This window comes from Cyprinodon tularosa, unplaced genomic scaffold, assembly GCF_016077235.1.
Source record: "Cyprinodon tularosa strain WSP-4 unplaced genomic scaffold, ASM1607723v1 ctg120, whole genome shotgun sequence".
Taxonomy (NCBI): domain Eukaryota; kingdom Metazoa; phylum Chordata; class Actinopteri; order Cyprinodontiformes; family Cyprinodontidae; genus Cyprinodon; species Cyprinodon tularosa.
In genome coordinates this window covers 3,597,531-3,624,123 of record NW_024038004.1, presented here as the reverse complement: position 1 = coordinate 3,624,123, position 26,593 = coordinate 3,597,531, and the positions used below count along the sequence as shown (strand labels likewise).

The 26,593-nt window shown below is 38.1% G+C and overlaps 3 protein-coding genes across 5 annotated transcripts; 1 reads left to right on the top strand and 2 right to left on the bottom strand.

The window, feature by feature from the left end:
- The first annotated feature begins 712 nt into the window (after positions 1-712).
- Positions 713-14,024, top strand: LOC119775829 (guanine nucleotide-binding protein G(I)/G(S)/G(O) subunit gamma-7). 3 transcript variants are annotated; one of them, XM_038273921.1, is made up of 4 exons: positions 713-848; positions 6,255-6,403; positions 7,691-7,806; positions 9,265-14,024. In XM_038273921.1, exons 3-4 carry the CDS (start codon positions 7,720-7,722, stop codon positions 9,388-9,390), a joined length of 213 nt encoding a protein of 70 aa, XP_038129849.1. In that variant the 5' UTR covers positions 713-848; positions 6,255-6,403; positions 7,691-7,719; the 3' UTR covers positions 9,391-14,024. The 3 variants fall into 3 exon arrangements, with proteins under 3 accessions (XP_038129849.1, XP_038129866.1, XP_038129858.1); XM_038273938.1 differs by lacking the exon at positions 713-848 and adding an exon at positions 883-1,075; XM_038273930.1 differs by lacking the exon at positions 713-848 and adding an exon at positions 1,082-1,264.
- An 867-nt stretch (positions 14,025-14,891) lies between these two features.
- On the bottom strand, positions 14,892-17,284 carry LOC119775820 (growth arrest and DNA damage-inducible protein GADD45 beta-like). The gene is made up of 4 exons (XM_038273909.1): positions 17,111-17,284; positions 16,614-16,715; positions 16,264-16,480; positions 14,892-15,842 (listed from the first exon to the last, which is right to left on the bottom strand). Exons 1-4 carry the CDS (start codon positions 17,146-17,148, stop codon positions 15,738-15,740), a joined length of 462 nt encoding a protein of 153 aa, XP_038129837.1. The 5' UTR covers positions 17,149-17,284; the 3' UTR covers positions 14,892-15,737.
- An 801-nt stretch (positions 17,285-18,085) lies between these two features.
- Positions 18,086-24,806, bottom strand: LOC119775810 (interferon-induced protein 44-like). Its single transcript, XM_038273899.1, has 8 exons — positions 24,533-24,806; positions 21,800-22,293; positions 21,559-21,607; positions 21,096-21,291; positions 20,750-20,902; positions 20,483-20,654; positions 19,059-19,159; positions 18,086-18,972 (listed from the first exon to the last, which is right to left on the bottom strand). The coding sequence occupies exons 1-8, from the start codon at positions 24,544-24,546 to the stop codon at positions 18,712-18,714; spliced, it is 1,440 nt and encodes a 479-aa protein (XP_038129827.1). The 5' UTR covers positions 24,547-24,806; the 3' UTR covers positions 18,086-18,711.
- Between the last annotated feature and the right edge of the window lie 1,787 nt (positions 24,807-26,593).

The following is a 26,593-nucleotide window of genomic DNA, read 5'->3' as shown; positions in this document are numbered from 1 at the left end:
AAATCAAGTGAATGGAAAAAACACTGAATATTACAGTAAATATATATAAAACTAACAGCCATTTACCGTGAAAATGAATCAATATATGACTAACTTTTAAAAGAAATTGGCGTACAGATAAAAATGTTCTGCAAGCTTAATTTTTACGACATTATTTGGATAAAATAGTACTTGTAAATATCAATTTTATGCAAAATGATTATTGATAAAAGTAGGTAAGTAATGACAATGTGAAAAAAATTTCGACCCAGAACTCAAACCTGAAAGAACTTTATCCACTATACCTTTTATCTAGATTGATTTTTAAATACTGTATATGTGTCTGTTTGTTAGCAAAGGCTGTAGGAAAATATAGTTTGTCTTTATTTGGAAAATATGGATGTTCTGGTTGTTCATTGTCCTGTTGGATCAGGATAGATTGACCCTACATTGCTTATTGCCTGGCCCCCCCTTATAAAAATGTTTTGGCTACGCCTCTGCCTAAAATACAGTCCATGTGGCATGCATAAGAGAGAAAAACTAACATCCATTATTAAATTTGTTACATCTTTCATATTTCCCTATGTGTTTCTTGATATCAACATAATTGGGATATAACTCTGTGTGCGTGTGTGATGATGTTATAGAAAAACCTGGGTTAAAGCTGCTTATCAAAAGGGAGAGAGAGAGAGAGAGAGAGAGAGAGAGAGAGAGAGAGAGAGAGAGAGAGAGAGAGAGAGTGGTGGGGCTGGGGGAGGTAGAGGAGTGGACAGACACTGTAACGGTGGGGGAGGCGTTTGGCTCGGAGGAGACGAGGAGCGAGCGGAGCGGATCTGGCCCTTTAAATCACCAATCCAGCGCATTCGGAGGTGAGTTTGGTGATATTCTGCTATTTTCCTCCCATCCTGTCTTATAATCACTCTGACGCCTTTGTGTCGCTCCTGTAAACCCCCCTCCTCCTGTTGGACTGTCGCTGCCGAGGTTCGGCTGCAGCAGGAGAGGGGGCTCCATCGGTGTCACGAATCCGGATTTCCCCCCAACCTTTTATTTATTTATTTTTTTGCCGGCAGAGAGGGTGGGGAGGACCGGGGACAGGGTCAGTGGAAGATTTCTCCCTGCTTGCAGAAGAACAAGCAGTAGCAGCTGGATCTTATGTGTCGAAGTAGGCCCACGGATTTGCGTAATAGCGGAACATATTTGGGGTGCGCTCCGGTCTGGTTGGACGGGTTACTAATGGTCTGCTGGAGCGTGTCACTACCCCACTGCCACGGCTGGTGATCGGATGGTGTGTGTGGGGAAGGGGGGGCGTCTTGCAGAGTTTAAAGCGATCTTGTTCGGGAGAATAATATTTGTAGTTTTATTTGTGCAAACGCGTTGGGTGCCTGTGCGTATGTGCGTGCGTATGCTTGGCATGTTGTGTTTGGTGCGTGGATCGCTACGGGATAGAGGACACGCTGTTCTAGCCATCAAAATGCCCGCATTGTGTTTTCATAGGGCAGAGCAGTGAGTAGGGCCTGTAAGCAGAGGACATGTAGGCCCGATCAGCGCCAGGCAGCTGCTCAGATCAATATGGATTGATGCGGGGGGGTTTGCGTCCTGAGAGCCTCTGTGCGCTCCGCTGGTTGGCTGCTCGGTGGGGCCTGTCCGGATCTGGCAGTCATGGTCTTTTTTGTTTGTTTGTTTTGTGTTTTGCTTGTTATATTTGGAAGCTGTGTTATGTTGCATGTTATTTCATTAATTTCAGTGGGGTCCCATACTTATTACAGGTCTCAGAATGTTTAAAGAATCAACAGGCTGGATACATAAAAAAAATATTTTATTCCACTTTTATTAATGTTGGTAAGTCTGTATTAAAAAAGAAAACGCTATTTTAAACAGAACTGTTTATGGAAACATATAAATATACAGACAGTCACCAATGCATTCATATACAAAAAATAAATCACAAAATGCCATAAAAATGTATGCACATAGGAAGAATTTTCTTATTCAAGTAACATTATGAAAATTAAATAAGGTGTTGCTAAGATAGTTATGGATTATTTTAATGAAATTACACTGTTTTATAAGGCACACATGTTAGCAGGAACTGCCCATTTAGGGATCTAGTTAATCTTAGACTTGACTTTTGGGGTAATTCCTTCAGGGAAATTCAAATTCCAGCAGCTTAACAGGAGACAAAATAAGCACACAGAGGGTAAAAAAAGGGCTAAATCACAAAATTCAGTACAGAATTAGAAAATCCTGTTAAAAAAAATCTAAACTATTATCAAAATAAACAGAAAGAGTACAATACATGTCAACAAACAGAATAAAACTAACAAAATATACAAGTGAAAGATATGGTGAAGTTATCTTTTTGAAGTTCAAATAGAGCACCAGAATGAGGATAGAAAAGGATTTATGACTGAATGTGTAATGGTTGCTTGTGCTGGATGAACCGTTTAGAGTATCAAGAAAACAACCAAGTTATGTAGAATATCATCTCTGAACTCGCATCACGTTGATCCTAGAAAAAGAAAGGCTACAGCAGCAGAAAAACACCTGGTTCATCACTTGTCAGCTAAGAACAGGAAACTGAAGAAGCCACAGTCGGTCAAGGCTGACAATATTTGCTGAATTAAAGAACTGAAGAGATCTTCATGAGTTTGATTTCAGCTCCAACTTTAAAAATATTGAAGAACTTTTTGCACAACAATATGAAGACAGTAATCCATCCCAACTCATCTGTGCAGCAATGGTGTTGGTTTAGCGATGTTTAGTGTGTCATAGTTTCTTCGCACACCTTGGTTCCCTAGAACCACCATAGGGTTGTTTAAACACCAGTTATCTTGAGTAATTTTCCTATCTCTCATCTCCTTCCCATTAAGATCAGAGATTTCCATCTTGTGATGCTTATCCCAGCATGTGGGTACTCTCATACTGGTGCTTTGAATATGACAATGAGTTTGCTCAATTTTAATAAACTCCACACAAGTTTTAGACATAATAAAGGAACTGTGTGATGCTGCTAACTTAATATGGTCCAACATCTGTTGAAAAGGACTGCTGCAGTTTGGTCAGTCAATGCTACAAAGAATTAAGGCATTTTAGAGAGAGTTTCAGCCTGATGCTAGCAAAGTTAAGTTGCCACAATTGTGCAACACTGTGTGGACATTAAGGACTAGCTGAAGAGAGAGTAAAACATTAATACAGATGTTGTCTCTGTAGTCAATAAAAGACAAATATGTGGGCGCAGCAAAACAGTTCTTTAGGACAAATATGAACATATTTTCTTTTTAAAGAACAGTGCATCTGTGATCTTAGTTATTTTAAAGATGTGCACTGCAAGGCTGAAAAAGAATGTTTTCATTCCTTAAAATGTTGATATTCTTAAAACAAAACTCTGATTCATTTGGGGGAGTTCTCTTAATTCTTTAACACATTTTTTCTCTGTAATGTTTAAAAACTCTAAATTTTAATGAATATTGTCAAACGGTACCTGTACATAATGAAATACCAGAACAGAATATCAGAATGTTGGGGGTGCCTCTCTATGCTGATGAAACTGTTCTTAATTTTCATGCAATTCAAACTTAAAAACAGTGTCATCAGCATAGAGAGGCGCCCCTAACAGTTAACCAGTTAATTGCTCACTCTGTCTTTCTGTAAAATATAATTGAAGTCATCACTGTCTGTAAAGAAACCAAGCCTAAGCTACTCTGAAATATTTTCGCTTTAATTTCTCAGAACTCTCGTTGGATGTTATTTAGCCTGGTTGTTCTGGTACTCTCCTTTCTGACCAAATAAAAAGTAATATTCCATCAACATATTTTTTCAGAAGCTGTTCAAAGTATGTAAATGTTCCACAAATCCAAAAATAACTTTCACATTGGAAATTCAAAGAACAAAGAGGAAACTGGTCTCTATTTTTTATTAATTCATGTTATGCTCTCCATCTTCTATGCTTGCACACTCACTCATATACACAGAAGCTCTAATTACAGACACGATTCACGGATCTACTCCACTGTTGTATTAATTAAAGAAGGACCCACCTCCTGAGAGCACTGGCGACAGACATAGCAGAACGCTGAGGCACAGGGTGGCAGCACTTTGATAGTGTTGTAGGCAGAGAGCGAGGTATGGGATGTCCTGACGTTAAGGAATTCCTCCTCTGGTACCCACTTTGAAACGTGAAATAACAAAACCAGAAAGTTTGTGAAGAGATAGTGGATTAAAGGGCAAAAGAAAATCTCGTTAAAAAGTGGCACGTTATCTACTGTTCAGTATGGTTAATTTACAGCTGTTGGTAAGAGGAAGTAATCTGAGGGAAGTTTTTTAGAGATTATCTTTCCAGTACACTTTTCACTATATTATGACTATTTCATTCAGGTTATGCTCCTTGAACTCTCATCTTTTAAAACCTTCCAACCACAATTATCAATGTTTTGTCTTGCTAGTTATATATTTGTGTCAGAGCAACACAAAGTAGTAGATAATGGTGAAGCTAAAGAAAAGTTATACTTATTTTTAGTTTTTGTTTTTTTTATAAAAAGGTGTATTCTCAGTCAGCCAATTTTCCCAGTAATTACAGCTGCAAGTTTTGGCCATGTATTTCTTGTTGACAGGGGCGGGGCTAAGCCACCCCTGTGGCCATCCCAACCAAGTGAATGGTTGTTCCCATGTGGGCGTAATTTACCACCTCTGGAACTAGCATTTCCATCTAAAACTGTTTTATGAGGGAGAAGACAAAGGTATGAGTCTGTGCATACATCTAGGAGTCATCTACGTGATTAAAGATAACAAACAATTGCTGAACCCAGTATAGACAACATAGATCTATAAATATCCCTGTAGACTCATTTGCAAGGGCTTCATGAAAATCTGTTCTGTGTTTAGGGATTTCGTTTGGAAAATAGAGATGTTTGCCTCGTTGTTTTTCATATTGTACAGGGTAATAAGTGTAGCTTGACCATGAGCTGGTATTGAAGCCTTTTGGTTTCATACGCTGGTTCCTGTCTGACTGGCCAGCCCTATGATTTTTTTTCTGGATCTGCCACTTCTTGCAGAAAAGCTCAAAATCAGTCAGATGCACAGAAAACATCTTTAAAAAAGTGTAATCAGTGACAGAATTGGTAAATATATGTATGTTTTGAGTTGCTGTAACACATGGCTACTGCAATACGGTCACAGTAGCTGTCCTGTCGGACGGTGAACTGGGCACACAGCTCCATGTTTTTGCTTCCTATCTGAGGCTTTGTTTTTAGCTCTGTTCATTTTCCTATTAACTATCACCACCTTCCTTTCTAAAGAAAAGCAAACTCCACACCATTTTTCTGTTGCTGGCATGGAAATAATGGAAATAAGCTTCTTGAGATTTCTATCACGCAGCCCATTGTTACTACAAATCAATTTACAATAGAGAAGAAATGCCCCAGTAGAGGTACCATTTTATTTAGACAGTATTCCGTAGTCTAAACACTATAGAACTTAGGGTTGTCACGATACTAAACTTTTCAACTCGATACCTATACTAAGGAAAATATTCGATACTCGATACCATTTTCGATACCACAAGGATAAAAACAAAGACCCCAAAATTCTACAGAAATATTTTCATTAATAAATAAAATACAATAAATAAACACAATAAAGGTTGTATGCTGTGCACAATATTAAGCAAGCTTGATAAAAAAAAATTATAAAATTAAGTGTTCCTTCCTTGGCTATGCTTTGCACACATAACAATGACACTAGCCAAACCGGTTAAGAAACAAAAATAATTCTCAGCAGCTGCACCTGTTACAAAAATAAGTCTGAAACTGAAAAGTGCACAGAATTATTCAATCACAGTGTTCAGAAAGTGCATTTCCTCTATTCTGCACTTTAGATGAATGACTGCTTAGGTGCCACTGGTGGTGGCACTGTATCGATACTTTTAAAAACGAGTATTGTATCCGGATACAACGTTTCAGTATCGATACTTTTTTGAGTTTCGATACTTTTGACAACCCTAATAGAACTACTGACTTTGGAAAGCTACTTGCTTGCACTAGATGGTTTTGCGTAGTGTCAGGTTAAAGGGCTGCATAAGCCGTGCCATTTTCCAACAATTTACAACTATGCACTCCTCTGTGTTCTCCCCCAATATAACAGTGAATTCTATAATATGACAACATGGAAAGCATTGATAGGTGTAAATATTTTTACAAAGTGCAAATAAAGGAATTATCATTGAATACAGTTGTAACATAAGCCCTGATCTTTGTGTAACTTTCCTTTTGTTAATACAGAGTGAAGCCAATGTAAATCCAGCTGCCGTCCAGGTCTGTCCTCGTTACCTGCAGACTGTTTTGCTGCCGCTGCTGCTTTACCTCAGGTTGCCTCTCCATCTTCACACATTAGTGTTCAGAGAGAGTCCTGTCTGCACACCATCAGTCAGGTAAGGCTCTGTATGTAGAGGCTAATGTGTTTTGATCCATGCTCTGGGAAGTACTGAGGCAGCAAAATAACATAGACACAATTTTTGTTGTGTACTCTTACATGAAAACAGGCAAATAAGGAGAAAGGCATTGCTATTTCAAATACATACTTTCTATGGTTCAATAGCTAACATAACGGTAGGCCTGTGTCCTTTTTTTCTTTAGTCGTGGGATTCCTCAATGTTTACTTTGTGTGTTGTATCAACAGGGTTTTCAGTAGTTATGTGTTGCATGACCCTGTTGTCACCTCTAAGTGGCACTATGGCCCCATAATATCATCTCCTCAAATGATTTACATGCAGTCCCAAAACATAGAAAGCATTCCATCAAATGTATCCTTCCTTCCTTCCTTCCTTCCTTCCTTCCTTCCTTCCTTCCTTCCTTCCTTCCTTCCTTCCTTCCTTCCTTCCTTCCTTCCTTCCTTCCTTCCTTCCTTCCTTCCTTCCTTCCTTCCTTCCTTCCTTCCTTCCTGATTTTTCTTCCTCTTGTCCTTTCTTTCTTTTTTGAACTTCTTTCTTTATTTACAGAATCAAAGCCTTTCTTCTGTGCCTTCTTCAGACCTTTATGTTCATTTTCCTCCTGTTGCTTTTTTCTTATCCCACCTTTATATTGCTTCCGTATTTCTTAAATATTTCCAATCTTCATTTCCATCTACCATCTTTCAATACATCAATTCTTCCCTCCTTGTACCCCACATCATTCCCTCCATTATCCACCCTAAAACCAACATTGTGTCTTAGATGGATAATAAGAGAGGTGCCATAACTCAAAAGTCAAAAACTTTACCTAAAAAAAGCAAGAGGACAATGTAAGGTGTTGGATGTCTTTGTTTGATGCTTATAAAACACTGATTAAAAAAAACAATGAGGTTTTTATGAGTTTAAAGCTAAGTAGATGAAGTAAAAGTATTCAAACAAAATTTAGTATTAAAAGAAATGTAAGCATCTTATAATTAACGTTTCCTTCCATTAGACACACATTCTGCAGGCAGTAAACCAGATCACTACTGTATATTAATCAAATATAGAGCCGAGCACATTATTTTTTTGTAACAGCATCATCATCAGCATGCTGATGGTGTCACATCGCTGGTCACACCTATCATCAGGTCAGCCAATGAGGTCCTATTAACCACAAACATAAGTTACATAATGTGGTCATACAAACTAACTTGATTTAAAGTAAATTCGTTTAGGACGAGAGTTTTCCTTTTAAAAGCATTTTTGCATCTCTTTGTCTTCTTGCAGTTTTCTCCTGTGTTGGTGTCTTCTGATGGATGAATATGTCCACTTCTAATAATATCGCCCAGGCCAGGAAACTGGTGGAGCAGCTGAGGATTGAGGCAGGGTTTGAACGCATTAAGGTAAACTAGTTGTTCATTCGCTTTCTTTGTTTGCATATTTCAACTCTCTGATTTCTGTTTTGAATGCATCTCTCTTCCAACTATGTCGTAATAATGCAGCTCGGTTGTTTTTTCCCCCCACTTATAATAAATATAAAAGAACAATAAAACAAACCTAGTTGTTCCACAAAATTATAAATTTGACTAAAATGTGTAAATAAATTATACAGGTACATGTTTTCTTTTCATTTTGATGCCGATAAGGCCAGTTTGTATCTCCAATTATAGGTTCCATTCAAGCTGTTCTTCTTTTCCAGTGCTGCATAATATCATTGATGGATTATAACTTTAATTAGACTAACCAATGTCAACTCTGATACGACGTTCAGAACACACTACTGAATCAGCAGAAGCAGCTGGTTTACATGCAAAGTCAATGGTTGACGTGCATCAAGGCACATCAAAAGGTCCTGCAGCGCATCTAGAGCAGCAGGAGCTGGAAAAATGTAACTTGTGCTGCTTGACGCACCACATCACCCAATCAGAGAAGCTGATCTGGGAGCTGGCTGGGAGACAGATACAGCACTGCTGATGCAAAATACTATGATCACTCCGCAGAAACAGTTTATTAATTCGTAAACTAACCTAAAATGTCAAAACCTGCCTGCAAAATTTGTTTGCTTTTATTATTCTAGTGCGCTGACATTCCGTTCCAGCCGCCGCGAACAGTAGCAGAAACCCCCCATGAGGCGACAGGGCCAGAGGCTGCTGTTGAAGGGGATTTTCAGTGACAGCGCACCGCCATTGTACTGGGGTTCAGAGCTGGTCTGACAGAGAAATAATATTTTAAGGCAGGATCGTAATCTTGATGAACTGACTGCATAGATGATTTTTTGAGGTTGACATTCTCACCTATAAACATATTAAAACAACTTTTTGCCAACGTATCACAGCAAATATAGCAAAGCCTCTCTCTGCCATTGAACACAGGAGCAGCAGAAGCATCGGACGTATCTGTACTCACTTTACTGGATGCGCTTCAGGACCATCAAAGATGCTTTTGAGGCCCGTCTGACCTTATTGTGTAAAAGTATCAACAATGAAGCAGCAGGTGCTTTTTTGCTGCTTCTATCACGTGCGCTCTGAACGTAGCACGAGGTTATTATTTATGGTCCATACATTTCAGTTTCCACCCTAACCAGCAGTCTGTATCATTTTGCTCCATATTTTAACCCCCTTGTGAAAAACTGAAATTATTCAAGTCTCCAAATAACATCTTAAAAGATGAAAACAAACAAATCAACACAGTCAATAAGGAAGTGACCATCTAACAATCTTAAAGTTTGATTGAATAAATTCTCCCTTCTTTCCTTAATGGTTTGTACTGCATCACTATATAATTTTCTTCACACTAAAATCATAGGATATCTTTCTTGCTCTCTTTTTATGAACACCTAATTCCTTTTTTCATCCTCCCAGGTGTCTAAAGCAGCAGCGGACCTGATGAGTTACTGTGAGCAACACGCTCGTAGCGACCCTCTGCTGGTTGGCGTGCCCACCTCTGAAAACCCTTTCAAGGACAAGAAACCTTGCATCATCCTATAGCTCCATAGCTGCTTTTTAGCTCTCAAAGACATACAGACAAACACGAATACATACACACATACATAAAACAGATGCACCTATTAACATAGGCTTACACATGAAAGTTAGCATTTACAATAAAAATCAGTCCCTACACTCTCTCAGATATCAAGAAACCCTATCTGACATTTTAGGGCTACAAATTCAATCACTATAAATTTAGCAACTTTGAAACAGTGCCACAACCCAGAACCACCAGTAGGGGGCAGGTATCTTGCCCCTTACAGTGTGATATCAGTTAGATACAGAGTATGGTCCAAGGTGCTTTGGTATTATCCCCATATGCTGGTAAATTAAGAACTGTTTATCATGAAAAGGGATTTTTGACCTTAACAGTCAGTAAAAAGCTGTTTCTTTTCCATCATTGGTCATGAAGCGAGGTGTTGGGTAAACGATGGGCAGCTGCTACACAGGCAGGCAGTGGGAAGAAGCATGTGGGAAACACAAATGAGTGGTAGGCGCAAAGCCAACCGTGCCAAACACGACACACTGTCGCATTGAAAAGCCCAATAAATGCTTATTTTTCTGCGGAAACTTAAAAAAAGAAAGAAAAAAAAGACAATCCGAGAGCTTTGTCTTTAGCTAGAGTCTTTGCTTTGGTCAGACCACAGCATGTTCCCCTCTTGAATCCGTATCAACAGACCTCTTCTCCGCCTGCAGCCTCTGTGTGGCTGCCTCCAGCCAATTTTGGCCAAGCCTCTAGCTGTGCCAACCTGTACAAAAACCTGTCTCTAGATGCTGATTTGCTGTCGCTGGTTCCACTGCTGGCTTGTGATAGCTGCTGTTGGTCAACATTGATGTCTTAGCGGACTTCAGATCTGCACCAACCAGAGGAACGCAGTGAACAGCTCTACAAAGAACTCAAGCTATTAACCATGGACGTTTACTACTTTTTTTTTTTTTTTTTTTATCAAGAAGTACTTGTTTGTGAACTCAGTGTTTGTTTAGGTATTTTGTTGAAGCATTCCTTAACGTTTAAGACGATACTGTACATTTTTTTTATTCTTTTACTTTGACGGATACAAGGCGGTACCCTTGGCTGACCAGATTTAAATCAGGGGTCTAACCGTATAGGATCTTAAAGTCTCTATTGTATATCAAACCTTCTTGTGCTCTAATTTAAGTTGGAGCAAGGCCACAGACTGACAACACTGGAGAATCAATCTGCACCTAAAGAAAAATAATTTTTACTTTTATATAGAAGATTTTCAGCTCTTATTGATTGTTTTGTTTTTTCCTTGAGCTTATTCATACATTTAGGGAATGATTTAACAAGATAGAGATGTATCTGAATAGAAAAATATTGCATCCGTAGCTTCAAATCCAGTCAAAACAGCAAAGGATTTTTATTTAATGCAATTTTGCGACAGACGGGATTAATTTCCCCCTTTCTGTGTCCTCTGCTCCTCCACAACACTGCTCCAATCTAAAAACCAAACATGATTGTAAAAACTGAAAATGAAAAAGAAAGAAAATGGCATTAAGAGAAACAAACTTAGTGTAAAAACTTTCTTTTAGACGTGCAGAAGTGATAAGTTGAAGAGTAGCTGTTTTGCAGTTTTATTTTTTATGTTACCTTCTTTCTATGGAGTCCATGAAAGCTGATCAGTTGAGTATTACTACCCTGTACAGTGTTTGTAAGATACAAAGATCTAAACACAGAATTTCCCCCATCTGTGGATGTTAAATTTTTTAACACTGCTTCTTTCCTTTTGTCAGTCAACATCATGTCTCTTTTTATTTTTCTTTCAGTTTTTAAAGGCTTGCGACTGTGGAGGTTGGTTTTAGCCATAGCTAAAAACAAAATAACAGAAGTCAAGGTTAGATCAAAGAAATCTAACACAATTATGGAGTGCTACAGATTGAGTCTTTAAAAAGGATCAATCAACATCAGACCTCATTTCAGTGGGAAACAACTAACCTCCTTAGCCTTCCTTTTCTCTTAAACAGGACATTTTTGGGGCAACAAGAAACACATATTTTATAGATATACAATTTCCTTTTCTGGTCCTTTTTATGCTGAGAGGGTTGATACTAAAAGCACGAATACAAAAAAGACTGAAGATTCATTTTTTCTAAACTACAAAAATAGGAAAGTTGATTTGCACAATATTATATTTTTTGAGAGTTGGGCTACAGATCATGATGCTCAGGTCAGTTACACTGTAACAGTAGATTGGCCTGTTGTGCTGCTGACGTTTGAAGACTGAGAGAGATTCCTCTATCCTATGGTTCCTCATGCATGTATTGTACTCATATCAATGATACACCTAGAAGTGTATAAAAGTGGGCTTTGCTTACAGAAGCCAGACTGTGTAGGAGATTTTAATCAGCAATGCTAAATTCTGATATTGAACACTAAAAATCACAACCTCAGGGTGACAGTGTATGAAGGATAGCGTGTGTGTTCATGTGAGGAGGGGTTCTCTTGGTGTTTTTTTTTCTCTTTTGCATTTCTAGGGAAAATGCTAAGACTATGAGCGCACAATGTCTCCAGTTCTGCTGAGTTTCATTTAGCATGATGGTGTTGCAAACCTGTGGTCCTTCAGTTCTAGGTCAGGGTTAGTCTGACAAGGGGAGAAGTCATGTGCTGTGGCAACTGTGTTATACTATAATCATAGCATTATATAGTATAATGTTTGTACTCTCAGTACTATCAGGTTTCAGGGTTTTCCAGTTGTAAATACTCTGAGACTTTCAAGTTCAATGTCTTAATATTTTACTGTTGCCGCTAGGGTTGCTGTCTGCTATATGAAATATTTTCTGCTATATCAAATGAAAAACAGCCTGTCAGAAGCAAAATACACTATAGGGCTGGACTAGCCTGTAATATATACAGTATCCTAATTTAGTTATATAAAAAGGCTTCAGGAAATTTAAACCATTACTGCCTAATTTAACCTGTTATGAAGGATGTGACAGCTAAAAAGAGACAATATCCCTAGCTAACTGCAAACAATGAAAGTGGGTGGGGCTAACTATTATTACTACAATTCAGACGGTTTTTATTGCGATAAACCAGAGGCGAAAAACTGACCTCAATTAGTGAACATGTTCAATTAGCATTTAAAAAACATTACCTGCCTGTATTGCTCACATCAGTTTGCACCACAACCAGAGCAAATCCTTCCGGTTTTCCTACGTAAACTGGTCTAAGAGTGAGCCTCTACTTTTAAGACGGAAAAAAAAATATGCAGAATTAACATCCACTTATTTATGAAAGTGTGCTAACTTTAGGATAAGTGGAGCACATGTGTAAAAAAAAGAAAACAAGTTTGCATTGCTAACAGCTTCAATTGATAAACTTAGGCTATTTTTTCCTTTTGAAAACTACATTTCAAAATTGAATATAAGTCAATAAAGTTTGATAGAACTATTAAAGAGCTGTGACATTGATAATTTTGCTTCTTTGGGTTTATGAAAGAGTAAGTCAAGGTTCTTTTGAACATGTTAATGAAATATCTCTTAAACCTGAGCATTGGCCCATCAGCTGGTTATCTTAGTTTGAATACAACTATAACAAAATCTCCCATTTTTGTTTTCTTAAATAAAATGCTTTATATTGCTCTCAACTTTTCTGCTCTAGAAATGTACGAGCTTTAGAAGGGCTAGTGGGATGATTTTTCTGTTACAGGTTTACCCTTTTGTTTTTGTTCTGAAATCTAACATGCCTAAACTAATTGTGACAAACGGATAACGGACATAGCTGTAGGAATAAATGTTTGGTTCTATATTTTTAAATATGCTAAATATGCTCATAAAACTTTTCAGTTATTGTTTCAAATCCTTAAATCAGTGTTAATGCTCAATTTAAATACTGTTTAATGAAAGGAAGATGGAGAAACTTGTGGCAAAAGATCAGCAATTACAGACGTGTGAAAAGAACTCATATTCTGGTTCGATTAATGAAACGACAAAAAACAATTTGTAACAATTTATTCATATTTCTTATATTTCATTTTGTAAACCGGTATTGAGGAGGGTTAAAGCTAGAGAAGTATACTCAAATGTAAAATGTGCATGCATATCATGTCAGCGCACACACTGTTGCCCTAAAAATGTCTGACCTTTTTGTTTTTATACACTTTTTCTCAGTCATTCCATCTCTTCCTGGGCTACAATCAAAGACAGTCAGGCTGAATTGCTGATTTTGCCGACAGTTTGTCTGATTGATTAGTTGTTACTTTGCCTTATAGTGGCGTATATTGTGTTATTGCTGGTCATGGATCAACAGAATAAACAGTCCTGAAGTGAAGCATATGGCTCACTGTGAATTCACTAAGTGAGCTCGACAAAATTCATTTTTGGTCCCACTGAGGAGAGTTTTAGGCTCTTCACTGGTCAACTGTCATATCAAACATCACTCAGTGGGCTCGGCGTGCCATCTGAGACTCATTTTTTTGCGTTCTGATCTCCAGTGTATGCATACAGTATATGTATCCTTTTGCCTTGATTATGAAAAAAATATATATATTTTTTGTAACTGTTCTCTAATGTGCCATAACTCATGTTTTCTTGCACACTGTTAATATTTTGTGGATATTGCTGTTAAAAAATATTGAGAAGTAGATAACATTAAAAAAGATATGATTACACAACCTGTTGCTTGACTCGTGTGTTAACAGCTGCTGATTACACATGCATCCAGCCCATCAAGTTTTATTTTTGTGTGTCTATGTGTCTAAGCAGAATAGTTTTTTTTTCTTTCCTGCAGACTGCATAAATTAATAAACCACTTGAAGACAAAAATCCACCAGATTAACAAGTACACTGTGTGCAGAGCAGAGATGAAATTTTAATGTGCAAAATTTAGCAAGGAAAAAGCTTCCACTAGATCTTTACATAGGCTTCTAGGTCTCATCTAAGCTTTTCAAATCTGTGGTTCAACAATGAAAGCTTCTTTTAAATTTTAAATCATGCTTCCTCCTGATCAGTCTGATTTGTGGGGAATGAGGTTTGGGGTGTGGGTGAATCACAGCCAATTGGAACTCAGCCCATCACCTGTTACGTGTCTCAGTAGCAGAGTGTAAACAAACGTCTGTTACATGTGCCTGGGTGTTCCCCTTCTGGCCGAGCGTTGGGCAGACATGTGAGGGTGAAGAAAAAGGCAGGGAGTAGAGCAGAGGGCATTTACTGTAGTGACAGTTTTCCGTGCTTCCATGCATGCAGCATTGAATTGCAGGAAGGTTAAAAATATGTAACAAAACAAGAATAATGAGAGAAAACTGAGGGTTTGACAGGAGGCTTTTACAATTTCCTGTAGGGACAGTAAGTCTGCATCAGCTGGCTTTGCCTGTTTCTTTCAACGTAGTTTCAGTCTCCACCCTGGTGTCATTCTGTCTGACTTACGTTCACACAAAAGAAAAGGTTGTCAACAAAGACTTTGACCCAACTGTGCGTGCATTTTTTCCATTACTTCAATGCCAGTGTAAACACAACTCAGCCAGTTCCATGATGCACACTTGACTTTCCTTTTGAAATCTGAGTAGAAGTACTCTTGATGATTCCAATAATTTATTGACTTATTGCACAAAAATACACCCGAACAAATTATACAAATAATAAATTAACAAAACATTTCATCTTTTTAGAAAATAGGCACATTAGAAAAGGCACATCATGTTACAGTCTTTATCAGAAATACAGATTATCTGTATCCTCCTGAGATTTGAATTCAGACCCAAAGCATCAGGTCTGGAGACCTTGTTTTTTTTTTCAGTTTGTTGGTTCTGTAAAGCCGGCCAAATCCTCTGTCTTCTTTCAGTACAGTTTCAGTTTCCATAGCGATCACTCTTCCACAGGTTCAGCTGCTCAGCAAAAAACGCACACCCAGCCTTTTCTAAAGACATTGTGTATGCATACCACACTTTCATACTCAACCCTTCTATCTGGAGACTCTCCCTACTCTGAACACTCAGGAATGTTGGCTATACAGTAGCTTTCACTATTACAACATGTCAGTCCAGATAGTAAACATACAAATCTTCCAGGTATGTACTGGGTGTGGAAAAGTTACAGTCAATAAACTAGTCCTTGAGCACTGAGACTGTCCAAACAGAAGCCCAAATAGGTAAATAAGAGAGTTTCTGTTTAGAGATGATAATTTAATCCACTCCTCTGTTTTTATATCTTCTGCAGAAATGTCCAACTGTTTTAGAGCGACCCGGAGAACCTTTTAGGTCCCTGCTACTATCAGTTTTCTCACTGAGAGCAAGTCCACTCAAGCCTATTGCTTTACAAGCATCAATATCCTTTGTTCCTTTTAGGAGTTTAATCCAGAAACTCCAGGTTTCCTCAGGAAAGACCCTTCAACGTTCCTGCAGAACCAGCTCAGGAACCCACTGGTCGAGGCGTCGGCTCTCTTGGCAGTACATCCCAACTTCTTGCAGTCTGTAGTGATCTACTTGAAGATTCTGCATGAAAAGAACAAAAAAGATTTTCAAACATGGTCATATATTAAAGACAGATCTGGTCTGCAGACAGTAAGAAATATTCACAGAGGAGAAAAACACAGTGAAAAGATAGTGAATTTTTGTCGAAAGCACATGCTGGCATTAGATTCTCGTGGGAGGTAGGTTGTGTAGAATATACCAATTAAACTGCCCAACAATATTTAAAATGAATTGATCAAACTGAATGGATGTAAAACAAAACAGTATCAAATCAAAAAAGGGAACATTCCTTCAACTGTAAAAGTCAATTGGGGGGCTTCATGCTAATTCTTCACCATATGTTCTTTTAAATTGAATTGAATTATAAAGGTGGAGTAATTTTAAAATGCAGGGCAAACTTTGAGAACCTTGTACAGCCCATAATTTGTTGTAATAAACCCACCGTGACCAGCATGCAGTGCAGGTCTCCGCTCTCCTCTTGGTTTTGGTTCGCATCCACGCCTCCCAGAAGCTGCCACAGTCTTTGAACCCCAGAGACCCGCAGGATATTGATGCCACTGTCACAGCAAAAAGACTGCAGCAACGTGAAGTGGATCTGCAGTGCCACGTCCTCTTCATCATCAGCTGCTAGGACGCACAGGACCACACTGTCTGGATCTCTAGAACAACAAAGAGAAATTTTAGGGGGGAAAGACACAAAAACAACACTTGCATGTTTGAAGCTTTGTCACCCTCTGGAACGTGAGAGGAGCAGATCCATCTGATAAGCCATAATTAATGGTTTCTACTCACGCATTGAGCAGCTTTGCTGATTCATAGATGCCAATGGTGAGGCAGTGCTGTTTCTGGGCAGTTAAAAGCAACTCCTCCAGTGCCAAGCTTGCAGACTGCATCCTGAAGATTAAGAGAGAGAACCAGTCTTTTACACACAGAAGGAAACCAAATAAAAAATGTAGCCATTAAAATGCTTAGAGAAAACTTATGAAAAAGTTAAATTAAAGCACTGAGAGGACATAAACGGATAGTACAATTACAACATATGATTCATTTTATCGTGCATGCTGTGCAGTAAAACATTTGTGCAGCATGCATGAGTATAATGTCTGCAATAATAAAGTGAAATATATGTACTTCATTGCAGCACTCATGCTTATGCTTTCATTTTCACAGAATCTGCAGCTCTGTCTTGCAGCAGAGTCTCAGGTAACTACAGGGTCAAAGGACGTAAGACATTCCTGTCCAGAACAGGACGTCCCTGCAGAAGGCACAGACAAAACCAAGTATCTGACCTGTTCTCGAAGGAGGCGACACTTTCCTCAGGAACCATATTTGCAGATCAGAAATATAATCCCAGCTTCTTCAAAGCGTGACAACAGTCTGGTGGTTTTAAGTCCCAAGAGTTGTTAGATCTCTCCAGACGCGTTTGCGACGCAGCGTTTGTGGTTGGCAAGGTTGGAAAAGCATCTTATAGGAGGGATCAGAGGAGGGCGGCACCGAAACTACTCCACTTCTGCTATTGGCTCAGTTGAAAACCCACGTCTTTGTTCTGTCATGCGGACTGCTGTTTTATTTTTTGCTGTTTAAGTGACTTATTGATTATGGAAAATAAAAATCAGTTTGCTGTGTCACTCTGACAGGGTCCGGATTTGGTACAGCGCACAAATGCATGTGATCACAACCCGAGGTAATAATAAGTAGAAACAATCCATATTTCTTTTTTTTATGTCCAGCTGAACACTTTAAAATCTTCTAATAACTTTAATATCTTCTATAACAGAATTTCTTATGGAAGTGTGGCTGACACCTGCTGGTTGACCAAGAGAAACTCCCAATCCATTTCTAAGCAGCAGCAGTTTTCTTTTATATAAAATATTTCAGTAAGATTTTTTTTTTTTATTTGCTCAAATTGTTATTGTTAGTTTCGAATCATTCTAAACAGTTCACTTTTAACCACGTAAAAATTCATTAGATAGATTGATTTCCGTAAGGTTAAAATTAAAGAATCATTAACTTTATTATAGCTGATAAGAATATTACTTGGTAGTCAATCATAAAAGAGGGCATATGTGTGATTTGATAATAATAACCAAAGAAAAAACAATCATCTCCTTTTTTAAAATAGCACAATGTAGGAAAGACATAGCATCATTAATCCAAACATTTTTGCCAAAAGAATTAATCATTGTACTTCAACAGTTTTATTTGAAAAGCAAAAGAAGTAAAAAAAAAACAAAAAACAAATCAAACTTATTTTTTTTAAATAAGTTCAGTTAAATCTTAATGCAACTGACATTTTAAAGACAGAAAATCCAAAGCTCTGTAATATTCTTGCAGGTTGATGAACAATTAATAAGCATTTAATTAAAGGGATGGTTAGAGCATTCCCTGATACTTGAAATAAATGTAATGCAAAACTTTGTGTTTAAGAAAAAATCTAATAGAAATCAACCAGGTGTGCTAGTATGGTTTGGGGGTTGGGATGTTCTCGAAGGACAGCTTTAAAGAAACCTGATGGATTATTTCATTATGATACAGTATTATGCAAGTGTTTCATAATGCTTCTGTATGTCTTATCACGTTGCTGCAATGGAAGACATTTTGTCTTTAGTAAATTTAAATAGAGAATTTAAGTTTGATTAGTATATTTCTTTTTATATTACACAAATTATTAGACCAAAAAAGTGTGAACATATTAATTTTATATAATCTAATCATACTAAAAAACTCAGATCACAATACAAACTGATTAAAGTATTCAAAGTCAGCCAAGTTAGATTGCCTTTGCAGCAATACCCTTTATCGTGTCCAGGAGAAACCTCCAGCGTCAATAAGAGCATGAGTGATCCTAACATTTGCACAATACTGTAACTCTTAGAAATACCAATACTTTTTATACAACTTTAGGATCATCACGTTCTGTCAAAAATTGGCGAGGATGATCACTGGATCTGTAGAGCTCTGGCCTGCTGTTTTCAGGCCGATCTTCTACGATCTGGTTTTCAAAATAGCTGTCTGCATAGTTAAGCATTTGCTCCAAGGCCATAAACAGCAGTATGTCGGTGTTCTGATCCAGTTCCAGCTCTTCGCTGTAGTTTTTCACTGGCATAACATAGGACAAGGGGATACCCAAGGACTCACTTAACTGCCGGGCCTGAAAAGTTGAGACAACATTTATAGATTTAATTGAAATTGCAAGAAGCTTCATTGTAGTCGTGAATTTCTGTTCAAGGTGTCAACCTTCTTCTGGATGTAAACGCTGTGATACACATTGCTTATGTCTTTTGCCACAAGCGGACAGGCTTCATCCACTTTGGTCATCAACAAAACCTGGGGGATGCCTTTCAGAAAACAAAATCAAGAGATTGTAATCAGTACATGTATTCAACCTATGTGTAAGTTAAACTTTAAAAAAAGTTCATTTTCAATATCTTCTCCAGTCATATCTTTACTTTACATGTCTGCACTTCACAGACAGACGTGTTGTCATTCACATGGCATCTAATTAAAATAAACTGACATTTGCAGTTCTAACATGAAAATGTGTGCCAAGGTTCAAAAGGTATGAGTACACCTGGTGGCACAGTGGTTAGCATGCGCGACCCATGTACGGAGGCCTTAGTCCTCGACTCTGACGACCCAGGTTGGAATTCGACCTGTGGTCATTTGCCACCTGTCTCTCACCCTCTCTCATAACCCATTTCCTGTCAGCCTACTGTCCAAAAAACAAGCAACTAGTGCTGTAAAACATCAAAAAAATGATATAATGCAATACCATGATCACTGCCCTGATAGCTGACCTAATTGCTCATTTCTCTCACCTGCCTAACTCTGCCTGATTACTAATTGTCCTTCATCTTTTCCACCTGTTCCTGCTGCTTTATAGACCGCTCAGCCCAGCTATAGGGGTCAGATCATTGTTTGTTAGTTTGAGTTGGAGATAATGGCTGATTTCCATAGTTCATGCTCTCATTCTCGGAGGCCAGTGGTGTAAGAGGGTCTTTAATGTTGTCTTAGTGTTTCCTGATCATGTCCTGTCTCTTATCCACTGATCCTGCCCTGATCCTGTTTTGGCTCAGTGGATGGAGCTACGGAAGTTTAAAATTCCATAGTTTTCTTGAACTCATGTCTTGTTCTGCCTCTCAACTACTGAGCCTATCTCTTGGAACCCTGAATCTGCCAGAACTCTCTGTGGATTCCTGGAACCCTGGATCTACCTGTTCCTGTTCTGATCAGAACCCCTGATGGGCTACGGACTCCTGGATCTCAGAGCCATCTTGTTCTGAACGGTTTCCCTGACCTTGCTCAGAAGCCTGTTCACTGGGTTTGCAGCATCTGGCTCCCTTTGGGCAGCTCCCGCCACATCTCGTTTGGCAGCCCATCGTCTGGAAAATGTCTCACTCCGAGAAGTTGTACTGAACTGTTAAACCAGTTAAGTGACCCTCATGGATAATCCTCTTCTGTCAGATTACAATGGTCACTTACCTGTGTTTCTCCCAAACCAGAGTGCCAATGATCCAAAGATCCACAGCTCCATGCGTCTGTTTGTCTTTAATAAATGCTTTGAACTTTCCCACTGTCTTTCTCACCTCAAATTATGAGTCCTACATTCTGAGCTTATGACACACAGTTATCTTTTGTATCCATAGAAAATTCCCACATACCAAGCTGGTTGGCTTTTTTCCGGATAGCAGAGAACTTGTCCACCATTTTCTGGCTGAGAAGAGCCACCTTGCAGCTATCGATCACATAGGCCACACAATGAATCCTGTCACTCAGATTCACGTGTTTCTTGTAGCCTGGAGAATCCTCTAGGATTGATGAACTGGTACTAAACTATAGTGAACAAACAAATAAATAACTTAAATTATTGCAGTAAATTATAAGAGTCAAGCGTATTGTCACACCAAAGCACGCATGTATTTAAAGACCTGGTAGCGATCCATCATGTGTCCCTTGAAGATGCTGACTACATCATCAATGTTCAAACCAGACTCAGGGTTTTCCTCCAGGCCCATTGTGTCACAGAGGACCAGTGGAAGATTTCCTCCACGTCTTCCTGCCTTAATAGTGTAGGCACGATACTACAAAGGGAAGAAGAGTACAATAATAGGTTGCATGATGGATATTGGAATCCGGATAAAAATAAATGATTTATCAACCATCTTTGTTAAGTTGCAAGTGGTGCAACGCATTTATATTTAACTGATAATGCTGCACATTTCTTTTTTTTTTTTTTGAAGCTCAGAGGACAATCTAATAGTGAGCATCTAGTACCTGCGTGGTCACACTAGTTCCTGCTGTACCAGTGATGGCTTGGCACGTCATGTTGCCTCGAAATGCCGAGTTGATGGAGTTGAAAAAGCTTGATTTGCCGGCCCCAACAGGGCCCACCAGCAACACACGGGCTTGATTCACCGTTTGGATTTCAGGCTGATAGTTCTGGATGCTTTTCATCAGTTGTTGCTTTTTCCTACACATCATAAAAATATATCTTATCGGGGATTTAAAAAAGCTACTCCTGACTTCACTGGCAGCTACTGGCTACCACTCAGTGAAACAGTGTAAAAACTAAAACAACTTTTGGAGTACTCCAAAGTTATTTTCTCTTCCCTGTGACAATTGATCTGTTTTTAACTCAGCTGCTATTGTGTTTTTCTCTTTACTCAAGGACCTCAGAACATTGGAAAACCACAGAATGGGATCTGTATGTAAAAAGTGGTCTTGGAACCGCACATACTCAGCTGTCCACTGGATATTTCTCCAAGGCTTCTCCAGGACATCTAGACCTATAGTTGCGGAAAATAAACATATTAAACCACTGATTTGACTCCATGTATAATGCCAAGATAGCTTGACCTTTATTGTATACAAACACTATTATTTCTACTCACACACTTAATAATAGATATAAGTTAATAACAATGTGTTGTATTATTAGAGACACTTGTTTTTTAAATGGTTATGGTTCTTTCACAGACCTTCAACTCGATACACCTCAAACTCTGTCAGCTTTAAGTCAGTCCCATGCATCTCTTCTGGTTTGAAGTTGAAGCAACTTCCTGGATTGGACTGCACGGCCGACTTGTCCTCATGCAAGAAAACCAAGGCACCATAATTTGGACCAGAGCCTTCATCTGTGAAAGCATGCTGCCCACTGATACCCCCAACTCTCAGGGGTTCTTTTCTCCCATCATTGATGCTGTAAAGGGAAGCCTCTCCATCAATGACAGCAGCGCCGCTCTGGGTGTAGTCCTTGGATGTGTATGCCCCAAAGACAAACCCTGCAGCGTTGTAGGCCACAATGACAGTTGGACCCTGTCTGTCACAGTGGCCATGGAAGGCAGCAGCAGTGAAACCGTGAATGGTGGCTTTGTAAAGAAGGTGGAGTCGGACATGACCGAAGAGAGACATGAGCTGTTTCTCCTGGTGATTGGACAGGCTGGATATGACTGGAGGCATGATAGAGGATGGGCTGGACAAAGACACATAATAAAAATAGACTTTCAATCATTTGTTCTCACTTGCAGCTTATCGGGTGATTTTAGATGTGATTTACAATTCTACATCCATTAAAGTTGCCAGATAAAAACAAATATATATGTCTTGATGAATTATTCATACTTCTCTGAACTTTTTCACATTTTGCTAAGTTGCAAACAAATTTCAGGGGGAAAAAAATGTTAACCTATCAAAATCTGAAATGTGTGGTATGCATTTGTATTCAGCTGAAATTGGACAGTGTTCAGCTACAGTTGCTGTAGTTGCATCTATTATGTTTATCTCTACCATAAGACTGATGGGTTTACCTATTGATTTTTGTTCTAGATTAGTTAGAATAGGAAAAGTGAGCCTCTGTCTGTCTGTCTGTCTGTCTTTCTGTCTCTCTGTCCTTGAATATATGACTGCACTTATACACTTATATATCTGTTTGTGAGCCAATGTATTTAAAATTTAAAAATCAACTACAGAGCTTTCAAAGTTCCCTTGGATGAAGCAGTAGATGTTGTTTTTACTTTCAGTTTGACTTACTGAATAATGACATCATGTAGCCAAGAACTTCAAAATGTTCCCACTGTGCTATAGTTTTGTTGGACGGTGATTAAACAGCCATAATTCCTATATAAACATGAAGATCTAAAAGTAATCTGTATAATATATAAGAGTCAAATATTTTATATGAATATAGAAGAGAAAAAGCACTGGCTCCTTGCATAATTGGAAACACCCAAAAAGTCTTAACATTTTCTTTACCAAAACCATGGTACAGTTTTTCTATAAGAAAATTGTATTTTCAAGAATGATTTGGATAAACACTTACCTGTGGGTGATCTGGTGGTAAAAATCTCTGATCTGTTGGCAGTTTGAGGTGTGTCTCAATCCAAGTGCAAAATATAATTTTTCCACTTTCACTTTTTATATGACAAGACTTGCCATATATGGGCTAAGACAAGCACAGTTTTATGTGAGTCTCTCAAACAAAACTTTAGCCTTCGATATTAAACCAACTTAAGCTATTTTAAAAAATCAAATAGTTTCCTGAATTCCTCTTGTTAAGATAATTCTAATCATAGCATTTTATTGTGCAAAATATGCATTCACCATGGAGCTAGAGTCTCAAAACCATGTGTAATATATTTCCTTAATTTAGACATTTGTAGCATTCAAATCCCAAAGGTAATTTATATTTTGCTGTAACTCATGTCAAGGTTTTGTTTTGTGTTTTTTTTTTTTTTTTTTTTTAAACAACTTGTAGATGCTGATGACTGCTGGCAGGAAAGTTATCTTGAAATGGTCTACCTTATGGCAGGTGTCAAGAAGCCACTGGCTAAAACCGCGGTGGAGCTTTTTTAAGTCAATAAATGATGCAGCAACCCTAATAAATGATGATAGAAGAGGTCAGGCCTGTAGAAGAGATGGAGCGTTTTGCTGTATGCACCAAAGGGCATAAGCTTCCCTTAAAGGTGAAATCTACTGTTTCCATTCCGTTTTTTGTACAGGTGAACACAGAGGTATTTATACTTCTCCAGCTAAAGTTCATGTCAGGTGATGGTAATAGTGTTTGGCCTATTCCCATCTCTCCTGCCATCTCCCTTGTTTTATTCACATCTCAAATTGGATTATTGGATTCACACCTCAGAGAGTTTATTTCCCAAAAGTAGATCCATATGAGTATTTCTGCAAATGACAATAGTCTATTTTGTACTGGCAGTCTCAGGTTGGACCTTCATAATGTGGGATGTCAGGGCAACAGGCCTAGAGTCAAGGACTGTCTGCTTAGTTTCCTCTGGTACTGGAATAAAGCAGGAGGTGTTTCACATCCCTGGAACAATCTTCTAGGTCAGTTTAAGGTTAAAGGGGCTGGAGGATCCTACAAAGCTGCTCTGCAAAGGGTTTCCGGAATCTGGGGCTCACACCATCTGGACCTGGGGACTTATTCTAATTCAGTCTTTCCAGTTGCCTCTTTACCTGGCCTCTGTAGACACACAGGTGGAAGGGGTAGGCAAAGAAAACAGATTTTGCTAAAAACAGTAACAGAGAGGGGAATGCATGCATAACGGAAGTGAAAGTTCAAATATTTGAGGTATGATAGGGAAGCTTTGGGTCAAAGGGTGGGGTTTCTGATTGTGGGCAGGAGAGAAGGATACAGACATTGTTCCTAAACTGAATCTGTAGAAGAATGTTTTTAATTCATTAGCTCCATCCAGACCTACATCTGTTTGATCATCCTGCTTGAACCCTCTGATCTTCGTCCCCGACCATACAACTATGATATTGATCAGCTGGAGCTTCTTTTTAATGTCTTCTTGTTTCTTATCTTGACTTTGCACCAGCAGACATCTATCCAGACTGCCATCTGTATGAAATAAGATAATCTTCATTTTCATGTTATTTTTCCCACCTATTGTTTCTTGCTTTCATCACTCTCTGCTCTTTCTTTGCTTCAATAAAGGAAAAGTTCGGTCAGCAAGGAATAATCAATGGATCATTATTTATACCTAAAAGCTAATATATTCGTGGTGACTTAATGAATTTAGCGTCAATTAGTAAAAAAATTTAATAATTTTCGTCGCAACCACTGAGCCATTGTTTTTGACCGACCATTTTTGCCCAAATATTGTAACACCTCACTCCAACTTGTTGTTGGATTGCCCACTGGAAGAGGGAGGATTTGCCATCTAACTTCTGGCCAGAGACAAAAACACGTAATATTTAGCCAACATTTCGAAGAAGAATGTTTTCAAGATGACTTGGATAATAGCGCATTGTGAAAAACACCAGATACATTATTGGGACTTGTTCACCAGCCGATATCGAACCATGCAGTCTCAAACTTGTAGGTGACAGTAGTGTTCTTTGACAAACATGGATGTGTCCAGTAAAGTACATTCAAACGAAAATTACTCTTAATTAATTAACACTTATCATTTATTGGACAGTATGTAATAGTTTCATATTTAAAGTACTTTTAGAAGTTTTAATTCGGAATATGACCGGATCGGACCATTCCTTTAACAACCGCTGACCATCCTTGCACAAAAGTTTGCATTTAATGATTCTCAAGACAGGTTTTGGTTGCACATGTCTTTTTTTATTCTTGCATTCCTACTTATGTTACAACCCATTTACTTTGACATTGTTTTTTGGTTACGATCACAAAGTTCTTTAAAATTCATTCAACCATTATACACTCTTCCACAGTGCTTTTCTCTCTTCATTCATGAATGTGGTATAGAGATAAATAAATCAAAACAAATGTTTTCTTATGAGTGATTACAATCTTAGGACTTTTTTTTTCATTGCATTTGCATTTGTCCAAAACACCTGGTCAGATCCTTTAAAGAAAATGTATGTAATCAATGTAATCGATTCATGTGTTTGGTGGCAGCATTTTGTTATTCATATAACAATGACCCATCTCAGTGATTTTTAATGCTTTGGTATTTAAAAAATTCATCATGTCATATGCATATTTGTGCAAACTTGAAGATAAAAAGCTACATAGAGAAAAAAAATCAAACATATCACACAATGACATCCTTAGGATTTTGATGCGGAATGAATCTGGGGTAGTTAAAGTGTAATGTGCCACGCTAAAAATTGAAAGAAATAAATATCAACAGACAAAAACTGGTTATTTATTCAACCAAAATTGAGGATAAATGTAGTTTGGACAAAATTTGAAGATACAGAACTACACATTGTGTTGCAAGCCAACTTGATTGGAGGAGAAATTGAACGGAGCTACATAAACAGGCGGCCAACTGAATGTGAACTGAGTGATAGGATTTCCTTTATCATTTTCCATGGGCTTAAATAAGAAATGCTGGCCCCAGTTGTGTAGTTTATCTATGTAGACGTTTGTAAAAAGAAAAAAAAAAAACCTGTTTTACAGAAAAAAATATGTATAAATGGTTAACCATGAAGCTGCATATTAAAAGTATTATGAATGTAATTTTCAATTTGATCACAACCGGACCGCAAGATTATTCTACCATATCTGCACTTATTTACAGCCTATAAAGCTCCTAATATCACCATCAAAAATGTTTGATTTTAAACTTCAAATAAAATATATTTTCTAAAAGATAAAGTAAGATTATTTTATATTTACACAAATAATTATTTTATCAATTATATAATTTATGGCAAAAAAAACAACAAAGTTTTAATCTATTTCTATAAAACCTTTCGAAAGCCCAGTTCTTAGTTTGCATGATTAAAAGAGCTTCTACAGAATTACAATTGCAGATCAAGTTTCAATTTTACAATTG